Source organism: Hydra vulgaris, chromosome 07, assembly GCF_038396675.1.
Source record: "Hydra vulgaris chromosome 07, alternate assembly HydraT2T_AEP".
Lineage (NCBI taxonomy): Eukaryota > Metazoa > Cnidaria > Hydrozoa > Anthoathecata > Hydridae > Hydra > Hydra vulgaris.
The window spans coordinates 14,635,001-14,658,889 of NC_088926.1; the positions used below are offsets into that span (position 1 = coordinate 14,635,001).

At 25.8% G+C, this 23,889-nt stretch overlaps 2 protein-coding genes across 2 annotated transcripts in view; both read right to left on the bottom strand.

Moving 5' to 3' along the window:
* The window catches only part of LOC100207150 (exosome complex component MTR3), a 33,660-nt gene extending 17,589 nt beyond the window's left edge, over positions 1 to 16,071 (bottom strand). Inside the window, exon 1 of the mRNA XM_065801147.1 lies at positions 16,032 to 16,071. The gene's annotated coding sequence lies outside the window, so the exon portion shown is untranslated. The remainder of the gene's footprint in view (positions 1 to 16,031) is intronic.
* The window catches only part of LOC100215441 (U2 small nuclear ribonucleoprotein A'), a 39,123-nt gene that overhangs the window by 14,749 nt on the left and 485 nt on the right, over positions 1 to 23,889 (bottom strand). The window contains exons 3-5 of the mRNA XM_065801148.1: positions 16,857 to 16,935; positions 13,522 to 13,568; positions 7,948 to 8,050 (exon numbers count right to left, since the gene is read on the bottom strand). Coding sequence (XP_065657220.1) covers positions 7,948 to 8,050; positions 13,522 to 13,568; positions 16,857 to 16,935 — 229 coding nt within the window. The remainder of the gene's footprint in view (positions 1 to 7,947; positions 8,051 to 13,521; positions 13,569 to 16,856; positions 16,936 to 23,889) is intronic.

The following is a 23,889-nucleotide window of genomic DNA, read 5'->3' on the forward strand; positions in this document are numbered from 1 at the left end:
CAGAATAAAATTATGAACTATTAGTCTCATTCCGGATGATACAGCATGGTACCTTAGGATATCCACATAACATTTCCCAGTGAGTTGCCCCTCTATTTTGATCAAATCACCTACTCCAGATGAAGATAAACAGCCCCAAACTTGTAAAGAGCCTCCTTCATGTTTAATAGTAGGGTTTATAGACTTGGGCTTGTTAGCAATGTTATAAAAAATGTTACTGTTAACACTAAATGTTCTAATATGTTACGTAATGTTAGTAAAAACCTTTACAAATATAATACATTTTTGTCAAGGCTGCCTTAACCCGCTCGTGGACCCAAGAGAGGTAAGTTTTGTTGGCCCTTCACTTTTAGCTTCTCCAATTCTACTTTTAACATATTGGCTTCTTTTCATTCCAAAAATTTTTTTTGGAATGAAAAGAAGCCAATAATGAGAATTTGGACTCATCGGTGTACAGAAACCAATTAAACATTTTCCTGGGCCCAATCGTTGTGTTGCTTAGCATATTTAAGTCATTTTTCTTTATTGCCACACCGTAATAATGGTTTTCGAATTGCAACGCACCCTCTTAATCCCAATTTGAGTAGGTGTCATCAAATACAAGAAGAGCTAACATTTTTCTAAGTTGCTGTGTTAATGTCCTTTGACAACTCGGTTGATGCTTTTTTTCTATTTCTTAAAGAAAGGGTTTTTTAAATATCTATGTCATCTTTTGTTAGCTTAGGAGATCTACCACTTTTCTTTCTATCTTCAAGAGAGCCAGTTTCTCTAAACTTTTTAATGATTTCTGTAATAGCAGTCTTCGAGTATCCTGTTTTGGATGAAATTTGGCGCTGCGAATAACCTTCTTTGTGAGGCACAACAACTTTTATGTTAAAGATATTTTACCCATTTAATTAGTCTAAAAATACAAACTAAACATATAAAAATGCAAACAAACATTTATCTAAAAATGCAAACTAATAACCTTGTTTAATTATTTTTAACTATTTGTTCAACTGTATTCATAAAAAATAACATTTTTTTAAAAATGTACCTAAACCCATCATTATTGTACTAAATTGATTCTATGACTGCACTTTATACTTTCAAAAACTTAAATGAAGGAATATGAACCCGAATCAGTTTAAACCAGTTTATTTTTATTTCTTATTTAGATCAACACTTGGTCTGTAGTTATTATGACACATCATTTTAATAAATAAACAAACAAATCTCTTATGCTTCCTCGTCAATTTTGTTTATTTATTCAAAAATATATATTTTTTCAACTTTTCTTATATATTATTAAACTTAAGTACGCTTTAAATTATACAAGTGGTCTAAAACATATTCACAGTACTGTATGTTGTAATATATAGTCATATATAGTATGGCATAAGTTAAAAAATTTTTAAAATTTTTAAAATATTTTATATTCAATATATATATATATTTATCATATATATATATATATATATATATATATATATATATATATATATATATATATTTAAAATATTTTATATTGCATATATATATTTATTTTATATATATATATATATTTAAAATATTTTATATTGCATATATATATATATATATAAATTTTTAAAATATTTTATATTGCATATATATAGATAAATTAGTTTATCAAACACTTCTATTTAATCTTTCTTAAATTGTTAAAGTTTTTTTAGTGAAATATCTGAATTTTACCTACTTTATGCTAACCTTCAGCTTTTTAAAAGATCACTGGGAAGCTCATACTGATAAATAACAATGTCATGAAAAGTGATGTGGTCATAAACTATTCTTTGGGAAACAAGATATCTTTCTTGTAGATTTTCTACTAACAACTGTTTGTTAACACTAAATCCTCATTCTATTGCCTATTGGCCATGAGATAAAACAAAATTGAAAGCACTTTCCATAATGCTGAATACTTTTGAGTTTAGTACAAATAGACATCAAGAAATTTATCAACAGAATCAGTTGATTTATTAAAGGACTCAAATTTATTATCATTTTAAAGACTCTAAATCAAGCACATTCTGCACCAAAAAATTAATCAAATTTTTGTTTTGCATTATCTGCATCATCAGTCGAAAGCCATTTTAATGCATTTAATCTCTCAGCAAGATCCTTGAATTTCAAAGTGGATAGTTCCTTGTTTTAAATCATTGCATTTGGAGACAAAGATGAAGCATTCCTCTCTAAAGAATACTTTAATGGGCATCTTTCTTGTAAATTTTGCAATAACATTATGATAATCTGCCTACATTTTTTCCTTAATTCTAAGTTCTCCTCTGGTTAACAATGAAAAGAACTTAGCATTTTAGTGCCTATGTCAATTTGGTCTACTTAGAGTTGGTTATTTGATTTCTCTACTTCAATCTTTTTTTTGATTTCTCTACTTCAATCTTTGGTAAATTAAATGCTGTTGCAGCTCCTTTTAAAATGTTTTGTTTGAGAATCATTTTCATCAAATTTTGAAACATATTTTCTAAACTGTTCAATAAAAATGCCACATTTTGAGATATCTGCTTTTACACACTGATTCATAATACTTTATAATTTTAATCATGTTTAGTCATACAACAATTCCTCTAGAAGCTACAGATTCATCTTCTATCCAGCGAGTTGAACAGAAACTTCAACATAATAATAAAAAAAATTATTAAAGCTGAATTAATCTTAACTTATGTGTGTATGAATGTATGTATTTATGTATGCATCTATATATATATATATATATATATATATATATATATATATATATATATATATATATATATATATATATATATATATATATATATTCTTTTTCCTGTCTATATTTATTTAACATTTTTAAAACCTCCCAATTAAGATTAGGACCATCCATTCATACTTGAATTAGTTTTCTAAGATCAAACACCTCTGTTGCTTCAAGTTTGTCAAATAAATTTTGTGAATATTGAGTCAATAAATCTAGCTAATCATAACACCAGAACTTAAATTCCAGTATCCAACTCAGAAATCCATTTGTTCATTTTTGAAGATAACACTCATAGTTTCATCATATAACAAAACAAAGATTGGTTATGCTCTGACATCAGAGAAAAGCTGGTCTCGATAGTATGGTGCTAATCCAAAATTAATAAGGTAACCACATTTTGTTTTGCTTAATGCAAACTTAGATGCTATAGTCAGAGAATATTAATTTGAACATTTCATTTATATTTAAGCATGATCTTAAAAAAAAGTGACATTTCTACATTCAAGCTCCATATTATTTCTGCCTTGGTAACGAGAGCTAGAGATTGAAGATCCTCAATAGTAGGCTGTGCTGATTTTACCCAAGAAGAATACTTTTTGTTGTATACCCATTCTGCATGAAAATGACAGCTCTTTGCCTTAGGCATTATATATTATTCATATATTGAATTTTTTAAATAATTACTAGATGTTAATAATACTGACAGTAACAGTTAAAAATTTTTTTTTTGCATTTCAGAAAATACATAATAAATTCAGAAGAAATCTACGCAATGTTAATAATATTTCTGTAAAAGGTAAAAACATGATAACGAAATATTGAATTATTTCAGAAAAAAGTTTAAGGATTTACAGGTTTTATTGCTAAAAAGGGTGTTTTTCCAGGACTTTTCCAGGACCTATCAAATTCCATGACATTTCCAAGTTTTCAAGGTTTTTAAGGACCCCTGGCCACCCTGTAGTATCTCCCAACTGAATAGTGGTTGCTTGCAGCTTTGTTGGGAGTGAATCAGAATAAAAAAAAAAAAGAAATAAAAAAACTCAATCCTGCAATGGCCATATGTTACTAAAACTATAAAGGAATATTATGAGAATGTTTATAAGGCAAAAAACACCAGGTAGTATCCAGGCTTCTTCTTGTCGAGATCATTGTTTATCATAATTGAAGTTACAAATGTGTTTCATTTCTTGCCACAAATAGCTTACAGATTAAAAATTGCTTGCCAAACCATACATTTCCCTAAATACAACTCAAGAAATTGACAACTTAAGAAATAGTTGACTAGGTTATTTTCATATATATTTATTTCTTATGGCAGCTGTATTTAAATTATATAATAATTAAATTAATATAAGAAAATAATAACCATTTTATATAAAAATTATTATTTTAGATTTTATTGCATATTAATAACAAAAAAATTTTATTCATATTTTTAAAATAGTTTTTCATTATGCGTTTTTTATAAATATAAATTTATTGAAACTTTTACAAAATTTTACTTCTTTTGAGACTGAGATTGATATGCTTTTAATGATATTCAAAAAAAATGTTCCCGTCATGTGACACCCCTAAAAAATTTCAAAAATTTTTACTAGATTTGTTTACATTAAAGAATTTGTTTTTATTATAAATAGTTTTTACTTAAGCATATTTTTCTCTTAAATGTGCAGTTTGACACAGTACAAAGCGATTAGTTATTGTTTCATACTGTTATTACAAATTTAAAAATCTTGTTTCAGTTTTTCAAAAAAAATATTTTTTATTTTTTTGTCAACTTAAGAAGCAGTTGACTGACTTTGACTAGTTTAGAAATAGTTCTTAATCCAAAATTTTATATGTCAAGATATAAAACTTGTTAATGGTAGATTTATTCATTTTACAACTTTCTTAATAACTAAGTTTCAGGAAAGTCTTTGTTTATGTTTTGTTGTAATAGAAGTACTGAACCTTATTTTTTATTTTTTTAGAGTACATTTTTTTTGTATTGTAAATGTTTCCTTTGAAAATTCATAAAGTTTAGTCAATTTTTAATGCTTTAATGCTTTCAATATTTATTTTGTTCTAATAGTTATTAATTTCTCTAATAACAATTAGGATTTTAGGAAATAATAACAATTATTATTTATTAGGATAATGTATAATTCAATAAGGATAATGATAATTAGTAATTAATAATTAAGATAATAATTATTAGGATAGTGATAAATAAATAACTATTATTTTCCTAAATAATGTCCTAATAATAATTAGGATACAATAACATAAGAAGTTTAAAATAACTGCTAAAAAATTTAGCTTTATGGAAATATTAATTATAATTAGTATTTAAATAAATTTTTTGGCAGTTATTTTGAACATTTTATGTTATCATATGATATTATGTTAATAGTAAAATAAGGCTCAAACAAATTTTTGCAATATTTTCTTTGTTTAGATAATTTATACAAAAAACTTTTAGTTAAAGGGATCCCAAAGATAAAAGTTGTGTTCATTAAAGAGAATGTTTAAAAAAAGTGTTTGGACTAAATTTTTTTGACTAAAAAAAATAAAAAAATGTAAAATAAAAAACAAAGAAAAACTAACCTTATAGTTTTAGTCGAAGCTCGCCGTCTCCAATCATATATATTAATATGATTTTTAAGTCTTTAAAATATATGCTGCTTTTGCAGACTTTATAATTTATTTAAGCATTTAACTCCAAAGAGTTTTAGTATATGAAACCATTGCAGAATTTCGATAAGGAATCTAGAAATTCTTTTTTTCTTCAAATGACAGAATTTTTTTTTTTCCATTATTGATTACTAAAGAATTTGTTTTGTTACTTATTATTATATTAAAAATAAAATTTATATCATAAATTACTAAAGAATTTTATTTTTTAATTTTTGTCAAATTCACATTAAAAATATGAATAAAATATTTCAGATATTTTGCTATAAACCAGTTTCGTGTTATATTTATTGTTATTAAATGATTATTATTTTTATTAAGATTCTGTTAACTTTATTTTGTATTATTTAACTGTATAAAAGTTTAATTAACAACATTTATTTTCATTTTCAATTTTATAATTGAAATCATTAAAAGGAAAACTTGTAATTGTCAATTACAAGTTTTCCTTTTAATATTGGGTACATTAGGTTTTATTTCATAAAATTTTTACTTAATTTGCAATACCTGTGGCAATATTTATTTGCTTTATTTTAAAATTTATTTATTAGGGAAGACCGGAGCTAGTTGGCTCGGTTTTTAAAGTGTATTATTAAAGTGTAGTCTTAAAGAGTATGAATTTAGGTAACTTATCAAATTTGCATTCATTTACAAAAAAAAATTTTTGGGGCCTTTCTGGGCCCTCAAAAAAAAAAAAAAAAAAAGTTACGCCAACTTACCATACCACGGGGTAAGTTGGCGCAACCTATAAAAATGATTATTAATGTACTATTAAGTGCAAAATTATTAGAAATTTTTTTACTATTAATTTTGGCAACAATTTTATCCCAAAATTTAATATTACTTTTAGATGGTACCAAATATTATTCCGAATATAACAGCCAAAACAGTAGTCCACTTTTTATCTGTGAAAAAAAAAAACCTAAAAAAAAATTTTTTTAAATTTTTTTGTAAGAATAAATTTTTTTAATAGTTAAAAATTAAAAAAAAAAAAATTAACTTTATGAAAATATTTTTTTTTTCCCATAGTAAATGCTATGAGCCAACTAACCCCATGAAAATTTTGTCAACTTACCCCGAAAGCCTTTTTTTCAATAAACAGTCTTTAGATCCTGAAAAACGGCAACTTTGAAAAAAAGTCTGACTGGATATAGTAAACCAATTGTAACTGGAACTTTTACAATAATTTTTTTTTCATAAGACTTACTATTTTCTTTTTAAAGTAAAAAGGAAGCAATGTTCCAAAAGTTATGTTTTTGTCCAAAAAGCGCATAAATCTTCATATCTCCCATGCACATGTGCGAATCCTGACAATACTATAGTGAATGATAAAATGGTCAATTAAAAAGGTTCTGTGTCACTTTCTGATTAAAGGCTCAGAAGATAAACTCAGTTCGTCAACTTACCCCTGCGGCCAACTAGCCCCGGTCTCCCCTACTTATCTTTTTTATTATTTATTTTTCGCCTTTTTATTTATTATTACCGGCATTATAATATTGCTAACTTATTTTTATTTGTTATTTATCGCCTTTATTTATTAATGCAACAAAGACATTTCTTTTCAAAGAGGCTTAGTTATACAGTATTTACATTTACACAATTGTTAAGTACCAAGATTCAAACGATTTGATTTAGATGCTACGTAATATCAAAATTCAAATTTTCATAGCTGATAAAATTGTCAGCGCTTTTTTTTTTTTTTTTTTATCTATACAGGTTTTCTTTATCTTTTTTTAAAAAAGGTTCTAATTGGTATGGAGTTGCCAACATTTTATCTGTTTAGTTATCAAAATTCAAATGCAAAATATTACAAAATTGCCTTTATATCCATATGCAAGTTATCAAAATTTATAAATTTTACCTATACTGACATAAATATCAATATTCTCTAATTTAAAATTAAAAAATTTGTCAAATATCTCTAATAAATGCTGTCGTTTACCAAAATTATTTATTAGTTAAAAATTTAAGAATTTGTAAAATGTCATTTTGATAGAATAACTAAAACATCATAGCAATAAATAGCCTAGATAAAACTAAAAAAAAGTTCACAAAGTTTACATAAAAATAAAATTTTTTATTTAGTTCTATAAAAAAACTTATGTTTAGCTTTCTTTAAAATTTATAGAAAAGTCATACAATTGATGAGAAACATTTTTTGTAAAAACAAATAAAACAAAAACAAATGAAATTGATTAAAAAAAAAAATTTGCTTTAAAAAAAAAAATCCAATTATGACATCATTTTTTATACTGAAACTCTTTGAAATTAAATGCACTTAAATAAATTATAAAATCTGTAGATTGCAACGTATATTTTAAATACTTAAAAATCACACTAAAATGGAGACAATGAGCTTCAACTAAAACTAAGTAAGTTTTGTTTGTATATGTTTATTACTTACTTTTAATCAAAAAAATTTAGTCTAAACATTTTTTTTTTACACATTCTCTTTAATATGAACTTAACTTGTCTCAGCACTTTGGGATCCCTTTAAAAATCTATATATTTTTTAATCAAAATAAACATTAAACTACCTTCATTCTGACACGTTGGAAGTCTATAATACGAACTTGTGGCAGTTTGTAAATAATATAACTTCGATAATTTGGTTTATTAGTTATTGGGTTGCGAAGTAAGCTAAAAAAATCATGAAAATTTTATTAAAAAATGACGTAAGAGATATAAATGTTAATGATTTGAAAGATTTTACTCTAAACAAGTACTTCATAACTCCATATTAAATTATTAAAAAATTGTTTCTGTAGCACAAATAAGTATCAAAAAGTATATACAGCCAAATAATATTAAAAAATTTGATAAGAATGCTAAAAGACTAGCAGCAAAGCATTTTGGGATAAGTCCAACAATTTAGAAATTATAGTTCAAATATGATGCAGTAAAACAACATTAACACAATAATTAACAAATTTTTAAATGCAAAATAGTATTAGCACCAAAATTTTATAAGAATACTTTTTAATATAATTTTGTTCAATGAAGTAAATATTGTATTTTAGTTTACAAACAGTACAATATTTTGATGTAATCTATTGACAATGGATTAGCATTCAGATAACATAAAGGATAACGTTAGCAACAGATTTATTTCCGCCATTATGTAGGTAATGAATAGATTTTTGTAGATATGTGTTACATTGATGATTTTGCAGATCTGGTGTCAAAATTAAAAGTGAAATGTGAATGTTCATTCTTATGCAGACTAAGTGTGATTGGATAATTTGGTTTGTCTAAATTTCTTTTAAGTAGGTTGAGACATTACAGCATCGAGATGTTCATCAAATCAGAAGGATACAATGGTAGGTTAAATCATGAAGATTAACACCAGCTGCTTTTAGAAGGCACTTTTGAAAGACTTGCATCTTGGATTTTGTTTTATTGGTTGTGGAGGTGAGGACAACTGCATTGTAGGTATCACAACTAAGGTAATAAGCTTGTACTTACATTATATCAATTATTTGACAATAATTTATCTTGTACAATACAATTTTACGAGAATTTGTAGTTTTATATATATGTTTTAACTATTTGTATGAGATGTTTAACTAATTTTTATGATACGGATTTTATTGTAATTGGTCAGTAGTCAGTTGGTAGAGATGGATTATCAACTTTAAGATCGGGTATGATGTTTACATAAAGCCAATCAGATGGTACAATACATTTGTTGACGCAATAGTTAATAATTATAACTAGTTCAAGGCGTGCAGCATAAAGTAATTTGACAGATATGTCATCATGGCTGGTGTCTCATTTTTATGAAGAGCTTCCATATCTTTGATTATTTTAAGATAAGAGAGTGCCACAATTAACTATAGTGGGTTATCTTTTTTAATATATATATTCACCTTAATAATACAAATTCTTTTAGAAGATTAGGTGTGCTTTTTGTGTAAAATTTATCAAAAATTTTCATTTTGTGGAAGATATAAAACAAACTTTCATCTAAATATTAAACTATTACATATATAATGTGGAAATGATGTTTTTAATTGAAGTTGAACTGCAGGTGTTATATTTTTATACAAAAATAGTAAAAAATACAATTTAAAAATTGAAAATCCACACACAAAAAAATCATTGCTAACAAACTAAAATATCTTTGACTTATCCTTGAAACTGCAATTAAGGCTTTATTAACAACTTTTAAACTCCTCACAATTTCTAGAGCAGTTTTGAAGACATCTCTTTTTGGCCGGCAACTTGGTTCTTCATTGAGTAACTCAATATTTAATCAAAGCTTATTAAAAAAAATGTCACCATTTTGGAGTTACAGGTTCCCCATCTTTTGTTAATCTAGAAACTTGGCAACCATGCAATGCTTTATTTCAATAGGAATCTCAAGATTAAAGTACTTTCATTGAGCTTGAAATTGCTTAAAAAGTAAAACTTCTAGTCACTTTGTGTCTTGAAACAATGACTTGAATAATAATGTTGCTAATAAAAAAAGCTCCATGATATGATGAGGACATGCTAGGTTAAATTTATTAGGAATAAATTTCTGCTCGGTTTCTGTTCCATTCTCTTAGTTATTTTGTTAACACAACTTCTATTGAAAAATGTCAAAAAAGGAAAAAAATTTAAAATCATAAACTAGTTTAATTTTTAAATTAAAAAATTATTTATTAATAAACATTAATTATTATATTATATACTTATTACATTATTATTATATATACATTTAATTTTATTACTAAATTTATGATTTAATAATAAAATTAAATGTATATATAACAATAATCCAATAAGTATATAAAATAATAATATTACTGCATATTTAATATCATGTATGCAATATTCTATCAAATGGTTTTGTGGCTTTTGTTGGGATTTTAATTGGTATTTTATCATACTTTTATTATGTATCATATTATATAAGCTAGTGACCTTACTAACATTAAGTAGTAAGCTTACTAATATTGATTTTTCTATTTTATTTAAATGATTTAAGATACTATTCATTATGATTAAATATTTACATAATGCAATACTGTTTTTGTAATAACAAGTTTAAAGAAATAAAACTTTGAATTGTTATACCTTCAGTGATTACTACAAATTAACAAATGCTATCTTAATACTTTAGTAAATAAAAGAAATGATTTCTGTATATTACTGATTTCTCTATCTATTAAAAAATATATTACATAATACATAATGTAATGATATAAAGACAATGATATATGAAAACATATTTATAATACTGATGTTTACATAACTATATAATACTTACAATGATAAATTTGTTATATAACAACTTTTAGATATTGTTACAATTTCCCTATTTGAAAACTTTAACAAGATAAAATAAGTAATAAAAATATTACTAAGCTCCACCAAACATATATGTTATGGTGTGCATATAAACCATGTTTATTATCTTAAAGATAAAACAAATACTTTTAGCCATTGCCTAAAAGCAAGAAAAGAAAAGAAAAAATCAACAACTTATGCTTACCTACAGAGTTGTATAGTTTTTTTAATACTTTTAAAAGCGTATTTAAAATACTTTTAAAATATTTTTATTTTGTATTTAAATACTTTTTCAGTTGAGAAATTAGAATTTATATTTTAAATACAAAATACTATTTAATTTTTTTTTTAAATCAAAAAAAAAAAGAAAAAGAAAGAAATGTCCAGAAATGTTACAAAAAGAGGTCTGGCCAACACAAGAAAGGTGTCCCTGCAAAAACATTTTGTAGTTGAATTGGTGGTCAATTAACATTGAGTTCAACTACTACTTAATATCAATCAATAGTATGTCCCAAAATTCTTCAGCAAGCAAAGACAATTGATTTAACTTTTAACGATAAACAACAATACATGGGTGCAATGGCCAATTGCTGAAAACTTGTTATCATGTGTCAGCCGAAGCACACAAGCATCTAATGCTGGAGAGAACTTTGATTTTAACTTTTAAAACCAAGAGTAAAAGATAAGATATAATCCCCTAAATCACCTTTTCAAACCAGTGGAGTAAGAGGCATTAGAAGACAAACAGTTTATAAAATTTATTGCTGATGCTCAAACTTTAAGGAGAATATATTATAGGAGAATAATGCTTTTGGGATTTCTCATACCAACAGCTCATCAGGTTCATAAGAAACTTGTAATAATTGTTCAAAAAGATATATATTTAATTTTGATACATTCTAAACTTTAGCTGCTTTAAAACATATTCAAGAATTGTATTTTGTATTTTAAATACTTTGATATCGAGCTTTTTGTAACTTGTATTTTTTTTTTTTTTCAATATCTTTGCTTCTAATAAATCTGCAAGCAACCATTATTAGAGTTGGAAGTTATTGGAAAAGAAGTATAAAGTTTATAGAGCAAGATAACAATTGACAATTTAGAAGATTGAAAATTATATTAATCAGGAAAGCAAGATGAAGGAAGTGAATTCTAAAGACCTGATGTTCGAGGAAAAAAACTAGAAGACATCTTCGCTTCCAACAAGGCTGCAAGCAACCACTAATTAAAGTTATATGTTACCGGAAGAGAAAAGATGAGATTGTAGAGCAAGATAACGATTGACAGACGACTTAAAGGATTGCAAATTATATGAATCAGGAAAGCAAGATGAAGGAAGCAAATTCCAAAGAACTGATGTTCGAGGAAAAAAACTAGATGAATAAGAGTTTTTGGAGCACTTAGGAATAGTCACAGAAAAAGGATGAGACTTAACTGAATGATGAGTAACACGAGAATGAATTTAAGTAGATGGCACAAGAGATGCTAGCTCTTTAGAGCAGTGCCCATTATAGTATTTGTAGAAAAGAGAAAGAGAAGCAACATTACGATGATGTGATAATGGTCAGAGGTCGGCTGCAAGAGCAGGTCCAACTATGTTTACAATGCGTTTTTGCACCTTGTCTAAAAGAGAAAGGGCATCATTGGAAGATCTGCCCCAGATATAGCAACAAAATTCTATACAAGGACGGATTTAAGATTTATAGAGAATAGAATCCAAAGTAAGCAAGTGGCGAGCACGATAAAGAGATGCAACCTTAGCAGATGCTGAATTTGCAATGGATTCTGTATATGGTTTCTAAGTAAGATCAAAAGAGTTAATCCTAAAAGATGAAGGGTAGATGACTCATTGAGAACAATACCATTCATAAATATAGGAAGACCTAAATTATAGCGATAACAATTGGCTGAAAAAATTAGGTTTTATCTGAATTAAAGTTCACCAGCTACTGTGAGCCCCATGCTGTAGCAGTAGTGAGATCCTTATCAAGCTCAAATGCCCTCTATAAGCAATCAGAGAGTGTTGGCTTCTCATCGAGACAAAAACAAATAGTAGCTTCATCAGCGAACAATGCCACCTTAGATGTGAGAATATCTGGAAGACCATTAATGTAAATTAAAAAGAGTATAGGGCCAAGGATAGAACCTAGAGGAACCCCTGACAGGATATGAAGTTACAGGATATGAAGAAGAGTTCTGTCCATAAAGGACAACTTTTATACTATGATTGGAAAGGAAGGATTCAATAACCTTAAATACTTTTTTGACCAAGTATTTGTTTTTGTATTTTAAATATTTCTTTGAATGTACTTTTTACAAAACTGCTTATCAATAAATATTTTGAATTAATTTTCTATTTGCATTGTTTTTTTGTTTAATGGCATATAAAGTTTTATATACCTTTAGGAAATAACTAAAGAAATAGAAAATAGGTAGTCTTGATATAAAACACTTATAAACTCATATCAATTATTCTGATTTGAAAAGATGTCATCAATTTTGTAAATTGCCTAAAATAACTGTAAATTGATAAAAATTGAGTGATAAACCTACTGGCAAAAACAATAAGGTTTGAATAATTTTTTATATATTTTAATTTTTAAAACTAAATTATACTCAAGTAACAATGATTGATGAATTGAAAATACTCAATACAATATTTTGAGTATTTTCAATTCATCGTGTTTAGTCTTTAATTTTTTTTGTATATGAATTCAAAGTGTTTTGACTTTTTTTTACTTTGAATACAAATAGTGTTATGCGTTTTTGGCTTAAACTATTTAATTTAATTTTTATATTGTATAGATATATTTTTAGAAACTACACTAAGACCTTACCTTATACTAGTTAAAGAACTGACAGTAGACAATGGATCAATATCAGCCTAGGTAAGTGAAAACAGTTTAAAATTTCTTTTATCATAAAAAATAAATAATTAAATACTAAAAACTTGTTTTTATTACAGAATAATAATTTCATTATACTAAATATAAGTACTATTAGTTTTATTCACCATTAAAAGTAATAATTAACCAATGACAAATCAAAATTTTTTAAAAAAAAGTCAATAAAAGGATATTATATTGAAGGGAAGCTTACTTTTACTTGATAATTAATAGAATATTTTATGGAAGGAAAGCTTTTATTTAAAGTTGAAATTATAATAATTAAAAATATGATAAAAAGATTAGTTAGTTAAATAAGTTAGCCAGCCTCATTAAATCCATCATCAGCTGAGTATAGCATGAGTCTGACTTCAAGAGTAGTTTAATTCACAATTTTGCATCAAGTCTTGTAGTCCTAATTTTAGGTTTGAAGAACTTTTGTTTTAAGAATTCTGAGCATGTTGTTGCATTGCTGAAAGAATTCTGAGCATGTTGTTGAATTACTTCAAGAGTAGTTTAATTCACAATTTTGCATCAAGTCTTGTAGTCCTAATTTTAGGTTTGAAGAACTTTTGTTTTAAGAATTCTGAGCATGTTGTTGCATTGCTGTATTTGAGGTTCTCTCATATCAAGATCTCTTTTAAAATTAGTGACTTCTGAAACTACTTGTTTGGCTGTCCTATTTTCACTGATTTTTTTTTTGACTTTTTTTTTCATTTAACTGCATTAACCAGGTTTGCCACCATTTCAAATTTATTGAATGACTTTGTAAAGTCAAGAAAAATTAGGTTGACTGTTTTTTTTTTTTGATTTGCTATGAGCCAAGAAATCCGTTGCTTCTAAAAGACTAGTGATGCAATTAATCTTAATTTTTGGAAAGCGATCTATTGTTTACCACATGATTATGACTAGTTTAACTACTTTTTCTATTGATGAAACATTTTATTGATGAAACATTCTATTGATGAAACATTGAGTTTTAATTAATTAGATTAATTTAGATTTGGATGAAACACGAGTTAGCAATATTGATCTGTAATTGGGTAGATCTGTTTTGCTGTTTTTTTTTATAAAGAGGTCTAACATTAGCTGTGAGCCAAAATGATGGCAGATTTTATGGAACTTTGCCAGAATTTAATGAAAGTTGGAAAATCAAAGTTAATGGAGTTGCTATTAATCTATGACAAAGGAGTATTATCATCATCCATTGACTTGTTTTGGTACTTTTAAGTGCTTGAGAAAAATGTCTTCAATTGTTATATTTGACATTGAAACAATTGCTCTGGATGCAAATAGTTTTAGTTGCTGATTCAATGATTCTTTTGAAAAAACTAATTGAAATTGGTTGTTGGGAATGCTTGCTTTTGTTACTCTACCACTGCTCAGTTGATTTCAATCTGAAGTCTCACTATCCATTAACCGATAGTGAGACTTCAGGCCATTATCATTAACACTCACACTAAAATGATGGTGAGACTCTTAACATATTAATAATAATATTTACATATATAGTGAGATTTTTATTTTTTTTACATATATTAATATTTAAAGGATAGTGATGCCTCACTATTAATATATACAATAAATATAACGAGTCTTTCTGGATTGTTATTAGCTAGCTTCAACTAGTCACATAGCTATATTTGACCTTTGACTAGACATAAACAGAAACTCTTTGCATTTTAAGTTTTTTTTATTTAAATGTCTAGCTCCTTCGCCTCACTATAACAATTTGAACATAAATTTCTACATCACCTCCATAACTGATTCTATCTATCCAAAATAGCACATTTATATATTGATGGGGCAGAAATAAAGTTTTTTAGAAATAAAGTTATGGAGATTATATCATATTTGTTTGGCTAATAGTTGTAGCTTAGTAATTTTGTTTTTATCAAGTTGCATCAGTGGAGAAGCGGAAAGATGTTAATTTATTCTGATGAATATGATTTTTACACAGAAATGCAGCTGTGCAAGCATTAGTTGCTGAGCCGGTTTTTTCCAATACCATTGATATTAACTGTTTTTTTTGTGCTTAATGAATCAAAAAACTGGTTGAGTTTTTTGTTTGTTTAAAAAGCATCATTATATTATTTTCTGTTTTTATTAAGTATGTTGGAAATATCAACTTCAGATGGAGTTTGATCTAGACTAACAAAAACTTTGTTTTTATAACCATAAATTTTTCTTTGTGGCAGCAAAAAATATTTATTAAATGGAAACTAGAAATAGTATACCAATACTGTTTTGAGTGTCTATGTCTTTAAATCGGACAACAATAGGTTTAGTGGCTAGCGAGCCCTTCAGTGCACTTATGAAAGCTGGAAGTTTATAAACTATTTTGTGATATATAAGAGGGATATCATTCTGAAACAGTAGATTCTCTTCTGTTGTGAATTTAGAACAGCAAGGGAGTTACCACCCTGAAAAACAGTGGATTACCTCATCACAAATTTATCAACCTTATTACACAGGGATTAAAAAGTTTCAGTATGTGTTTTGTATATGTTTTTTTCCTTTTTACCTGAGTCTTAACAGTATTTCATATGTCCATATGTATATTATATGTTCATATATATTTCATATATTTTAAACGAAAAAACAAGTGGAGGAAATATCTTAAAACATACTATTAAATTATTAATACATAACTTAAGGCACAAAATTAATTAATATACAACTTAAGGCTACTTAAAATATGTGTTATAAACTTGTTGAGAATATTGACAATTACATTTTTTATGTATTCATATTACTATTATTAAATCATCTAAAAATATGCAATAAAAATTTTTTAAGTTAAATCTATTGTAAAGAAGATATTAAAAAGGAAAATCTTAAGAGCATTTTTTTTTGGCTTATTCAATAAATTTAGTAATACAGTATATTTTTTATATTCAATATCTCTTTTTTAATTTGAAACATTTCAGCTTATAAACCTAACACAAATTTGATTTCAGGACTGTAGGAACAAAAATTATATGGGAAGGAGGGAGATAGGGCAGTGCTAGATTAAGAGGCCCCGAATTAGTTTTAAGGACCTTTTTTTCCTGATTTTTTGAGAAAATTGACTGAAAATTTCAGTCAATTTTCTCAAAATTATTTATTTTTAAAATTACAGGGGAAAGGGAGGGGCAAATGCACCTGGCCCCCTTCCCTGATTTGATTTGCAATAAATTGCAATTTTTTTACTATTTTACAATAAATTTGTTACTTATCATAAAAACTATGTAAAAAATAAGGTAAATCTACAAAAATGACATTAAAAAAATTTAAAAATTACATACAAGTTCTGCCAGGTTATTATTAGTCAATACCAGTGTTTCTAACTGAGGTAACACTAACTCCAAGTTCTCTTCAAAACGACTAAAAATTTTACACATACAATATAAATTTATGAATAAATAGTTTATAAACACAAATATATTTTAGTATATAAAGGTATATTCATTTAATATATATGGTGTATATACAACTTAAGTAGGTTGCATATATACCATATACAACTTAATTAAGTTATGTAAGTTTGATGAAAAGTCATTTCCCCTGATTTCTACCAAAATTAAACTTCCCTGATATTTTTGCAGATAACTGATATTTTTGCAAAAATATCTCCTGATATTTTTGCAGATAACTGAACTCACTGACTTTTCCCTGATCTGGCAGAAACCCTGTAGTAATTGTTAACATCTTTGCAAAACAATTTAAGATTGCCAATTAGACATCTCTGCAAAACAATTTAAGATTGTCAACTAGACATCTCTGCAAAACAATTTAAGTCAACTTTTTTGTTTGTAATTGATTCACATTCTAATTCCCTTTACAAGAACTGAGAGGTATATGAAAAATATTTTCCTATATAACTTTTGAACACTAAATTTTGATACTAAATCACAAGTTTCAAAACATTTTAATTGAAACGTTTTACTTTTATGTTTTAATTTTTAAGTGTTACTTCAAAAGTTTATTAAAATCTCTTTAAGATATAAATATAGAAATAAAGAATTTATCAAAGTTTTTGTAAAATATAAATAGATAAAAAAAAAGCAATTTTATATTCTTGCTAATTTTGTGGTTGTACAACAACAGAGCATTCACAATCGGTGCAAAAGGACTTTACTATTAATCTACAAGGTCCCTAATTGTACCACACTTGGCTTGTTTCTTTGTGAAGTTACCTAACATATCAATATTTAGGCTTTGAAATTGTTAGTTCAATTTAAGAGTTGGATGAAAAAATATTTTTTTGTTAAAATTTTTGTCTGCAGTAAAAATAAAGCAATTTCAGATAAAATTAAGTTTAAATTTAAGTTTTTAAAATTCAATCCATTTAAGTTTTTAAAACTTTTGTAAAAAATATTTTTTTAAGAAAATTTTGTTTTAAATTGTTTTTGAATAGATATTTAGGTAAGAAAAATTATAAAAATGGTTTTTAGATAAATTTGTTACACGCCGATAACAATTTAAAATTTTTGAATTTCTATAAATACTTTGAAAATTTCAACTTCTATTTATTGACTTTTATAAAAAATCTATTATTAGAGAAAAATTTATTTTTAATAAGATTATTTTTCTTTTTATTAATTTTACTTCTAATAATATTATTTTTCTAGACTGAATAAACCACCTTAAATTTTTTGTACAACAGACAACAATATCAACAATATCAATAAGTTAACAATAATTTAAAAAAGTCAAAAACATTTTAATAATCAAAATTATAGAAAGAACAAAACCTGATAGAAAGAAATTTAATCATCCACTTAAATTAACAATTGTATTTTAAAAGATATATTTAAAATACATAAAAAAATAAGAAAAGGATACTTGTGACGCTGGGTTATTATTCACTTAAATTAATGGTTTATTTAACTTACCTTGTTTTAAAGCTCTCTCATCATCATTTTTCACCACATGAATATTAAACTAATATTATATCACAAATTAAAAAATTCAATTAAAAAAATGTTTAACAGCGTTTGAAACAAGATTCAATAGACCAAATTTAAGAATGTTAACTTACATAAAATTTTTGACAAAAAAAAATCAAAATAAATAAAGAACATTACAATTTTTAAATGTTGCTAATATATAAACAGATATATCTTTAATGTTATAATAATATCAGATACAATAGGATTTGTGAAATCTACAAAAACTCAAAAAACTATGAATATAATTAGAGAATGACATTTGATAATATATTTTAAAAATTTCAGATGACAAGGAATGAATTTTTATCTGAAACCAATTTTTTTGTACACAACTCAATAGTTACTTATATGTTTTTATTTTTCATGATATATGTGAAGAAATAGCAATGCTCGCTGCAAATTAATGACCAACTAAATAAAATAATATTTAAAAAAATTTAATTCTTTAGGCATTTATTTAAATAATTTTGCTGCTGCAAAACAAGACTTAAGTTCATTTTTGCTATTCTGAGAAAAGGACATTTAAAGTTTTAAATTTATCACTATGTTTGATCACACAGTGATCGAACACAATGATAAATTTTTTGATTCAACCTAATTGTTTTTAGTCAGCTTATAGCAAATTCTATTATTTTCATAACATAACAAAAAAAAAATTAAAAATTTTTAGTTTTTAATGTAATTTAAAAAGTCAAATTGACTTAAGATATAAAAATATGGATAAATATGGAAAACTCTACAAATTAAATATCTTAAATTCATAAATTTTATGCAATTATTTAACTATTAATCTCTTATTTTATTAGATTAGTTAATTAGCGCTAATAATCAAAATAAATGTAAAATGATCATTTAGTAATGGAGCCAAAAACATGTAACGAACTTGAAAATACATAAGTAAAAATAAAACTGTGATACAAAGTAACAAAGTTTTAAGGTTTTGGTAGAAATAATGATGCTGTTTCGGAATACAACCTTTGTTGCAATAGGGAAGATCCTTTATTTTCAGTCCACTAATATCTCTTGGAGCAAGATACTTCTGCTTTTCTAAGTGTATATCTGCTGCTGGTTTTGTGCAATCAGTTTTTGATTGAAAAATACAACTTTTATATTCTTGTCATAATTTTATTTAAAGTAAAGAATATAAGGATTTTCTTTTAAAACTTTCAGCAGTACTGGATCATAACTTTTTTTGGTTTAGATTTCTTTGCACCTTTTGCTTTGGTTAAATTTGAAATCTTACAGCATATGTTTGCTAATACTGCAGAGCACGCTTTCATTTTTAAAATTGATTGTGTCATCATGATTTAACACAGTTAATACACAGGTGTTTTTTTCAAAAGCTTGAAAAAAAGATTTTTCCCACTACATTAATTTATGAAGAGTCTATGCATTTCCTTAAATAAAAGCTTCTGAGGAAGAAACTGCAATTTCTCTGTGTGCCTCACCTAGTGGGATTCAACAACTCGAAATGCTTGAATATGATTGATGAAACTTTTTCCCTGTTAATTACTATTTTTTTTTGGTTTTTGTGGAGACCTCTTGAATCTTTTTTTTACACTTCCTGTAGCAGTTTTGTCATCGCTTTGTTTTTACTGTCTGCTGTGATACAGCTAAAGTATCAAGAAACATTGGTGCCCTGATGTGCATTTCAAGTGCATCATTTTTTTGGCATGGAAAACAAATGTAAATGTTCGGTTTCTGTTTTTTTCCTTTTCCACATGCTCCCTTTTCCTTCTTCGATTTGGCTCTTCCTCTGTTACCCTTGCCACAAGTTATTTGGCGCCTCTGATCCAACACACTTTATTACCAATATGAATTAAACAGTTCTTTACAATCTTGCTCTGAAAGATTTTCTAAATACTGAAACAAGCATTTCTTTCCACATCCTTTATTTGGACTACTCTTTTGTACATGAGGAAATCTCTGACCTGTGTTTACCTTAAATTTTCTAACATTTCTAATTCGTTTTGATGGTTCCTTCTTCTTTTTTAAGGTTGTATAAGTTGTATGAGTTGGAATAAGTTCTTCAGTGTCAGATTTTTCATATTCAACAAGTTTAAATTTTTCACAATCACCGAGGTTCCAAAGTATTGCAGTACCAATACTATTTTTAACAACATCAAATTATGGATTTTTATTAAAGCTTTTCATTACTTTTATTATAAAAAATCTTCCAAAATTTTTAGGTATAACCTATCAAATCACTCCCTAAAAAAAATGCATTTAAAATAATTTTTAATAACACTTAGATGCAATTTAATAAATTATTAACAGTTAGTTTAATAAGTTACTAAACAGTTAGTTTAAATAACACTCTGAATATAATTCAGAATACTAAAACCACAAGTAATAATCATTTTACGACAATGAGCTTATTCTGAAACTCTAGTAAGAAACTTATTAAACTCTTGTAGAACTCTAGTAAAAACTTACAAAATATTATTTGGTAACACCATCATAATAACTTTTGTTTTTAAAACAATTGAAAACACTTGAAAGATAGTATACCCTTAAAAAAAATTAAGTATATTATTTTAAAAACTCCATAAATACACATAAGATAGTCTTGCTTGAGTCTAGTGGGCTTAAGATAGTTTTGTATGTCTCTAAATTTTTTTTGGACTTGAGATATTTGAATTTTGCTCATAGTGGCCTAAATTTATTTATTTTGGTTCCATACATTGTGACAACTTTATTATGCGCCTAAATTTTCGCAAAAAATTGACTTTATAATTTTTCAAAAATGGACTTAAGCCTAAGAATGAACTTTTGTTTTGCAACAACGATTTGTTGATATTTTTAAAGGAATCTTAAAGTGCTGAGACAAGTTATGTTCATATTGAAAATAATGATTTTAAAAAATGCATGGGCTAAATTTTTTTGATAAAAACAAAATAATAAAGGTATACCAAGAAAAGTTAACTTTATAGTTTAGTAAAAACTCACTGTCTCCATTTTAGTGTGATTAAATGAATTGACCCCATGCATCCTGACCCTTTTTTTAAGTATTACCTAGGGTGTCCCAAAAAACAACATTTTTGAAAAATATATGCTGCCACCCCCTTAATGTGTTCTACAACCCTCGGAATCAGGGAAAATGAGGTTGGCAATAATTTGCTGACCTCAATCTTTTAAAAGTTGGCATCAGATCAGCAAAAAAAGTTTAATACAAAGGTCTTACCATAAAACATAGAAATGAAGTCGGCAATTTATTGTCGACCTCAAATATTTTAAGGTCGGCAGTTAGGTTGGCAATGCCGAATGCTGACCATAACTCTGAGGGTTGGTTCTATAAATGATAAAAAATGATAAAAACACTGGTTTTAGAAAATTTTTGAATTAAAAATATTTTTAGGGGTCCCCAAGACCTTTGCAAATATAACAAGTTCCTAAAATTATCACAAATTTTTTTTTCAAAAGTGTATAATGTTGAGTCTCAAATGAAGCGTTCATGAGAGAGTCTCATATAAAAATTCCAAAAATGATAATTATATTACAAACAACTCCATTAAAAAAAAAATATTGTAAAAAAAACTTATTAAAATTTTTTCTTTTTTATTTAATAAACCTCATTTTAAATGTTGTTAAGTCTAACATATTTGTTTTTATTTTATTTGTGATGTATTGCCCATTCTAGTCTTTTTTTCTTATTTTTTTTTTTGAGAGCCAAGTTTTTTTCTTGCCTTGCAGCCTTTCAAGCCACATTCAAAATTCAATAAAATTTACACAAGAAAAAATCACTATTTACACTTTTTAACTCTTTAATTGATCTGCAATGTGCAAGGTAAAATTATAGAATAAAAGCAATATTCACATTTTTATTATAAAATCGAAAGTAATGGGAACCCCAGTAACAAAATATAAATTGAGGAATTCCCCAATTCTTACTTAAAACCAATTTATTGATTTAGGATGAATATTATATATTTAAAGTATATGTGTTTTTTTTTAATCAAATTTTTTTTCAAATTTTATCAAACTAATGGCCACGGCTGTAAGTTATTATTATCTTGATTATTTCACCTAAAAATCTAGTGCAATTTTATTAATTTAATAATTTTTTCATATAAATTAATTTATCAACCTTATTTAAATAAATATTGAAACACTTTGTTTATACTTGAAAACCTCATTTCATGTCCATGCATGTACACTGAGCCTATTCCTATTTAAATCAGTCGATTTAAGTACACTCTATTGCTACTACACTATATCTACAGCTATATTTACATCTGCATTGATGCACATACTATGAAACTTTGAAAAATAAAAATTTTTATTATTAATTTATTTATTAATAATAAATAAATAATAATAACAGTTAAAAACATAAAACTACTTTCAAATAAAACATTAAAATTCAAAAAAAGAACCCAACTGAACCTTTTTTGTTGAGTCTTCGTATCTTAGCAATATAACATTCACAGCACTATGCTTATACGCATCCACAGCCCAATGCTAATGCTTTGTATAATTCATAAGATGATTAATTAAATAAACTCTTAAGAAATGCCTACTTTTAAAACAAAAATGTATATATTTTCCTGAGAAGGCTTTTATTGTGAATATAAACTTAAAGTTATATCAAAGATATATACAACTATCCTGACAATATTTTTAAATAACTTTCTTTAATAAAATTTAAAAAAAAAAAGATACTAAATTATTTTAAATTTATAAACGAATATATTTTGAGATTTAGTGAAAAATAATACAAACTAAAGTGATTTCCTGATAGTATGTGGAAAGAAAATATTTATATGTTTCTAAAAAAAGTCCTACAACATCATCTTTTAACTCACACTTTTACAAATTAAATGCGCTTGAATAAATACTCTTGCAAATTAAATGCGCTTGAATAAAAGTATGTAGATTGCATTAAAATAAGCGTGTATATTTTAAAGACTTAAAAATCACACTAAAATGGAGAAAGCAAGCTTTGACTAAAACTACAATGTTAGCTTTGTTTGGTATCCATTTATTATTTTGTTTCATTCAAAATAATTCAGCCCATTCAATTTTTGAACATTCTCTTAAATATAAACAAAACTTGTCTTGGCACTTTGGAATCCATTTATTTTTCAATTATTATAATAAATTATAAATACCATAAAATATAAGTAATAAATAATTAAAATTACTCTTAAAGAGATGCATTTTTAAATGATATTTATTTATTTGTTTTTAAACTGTGTTCTGCAAAAACGCATTTTTTTAAATAACAACAACTAGTAAATAGACCAATAAATCATCTTATATAAAGATATAACAGTATTACAATAAACTTTTAATAGAATTATTTAATCTAATAGATTTTTTTTTTTTTACTTGTAAGGTCTAGAATTAGGTAAGGTTAGTTATAATTGAAATAAGTTACATATTA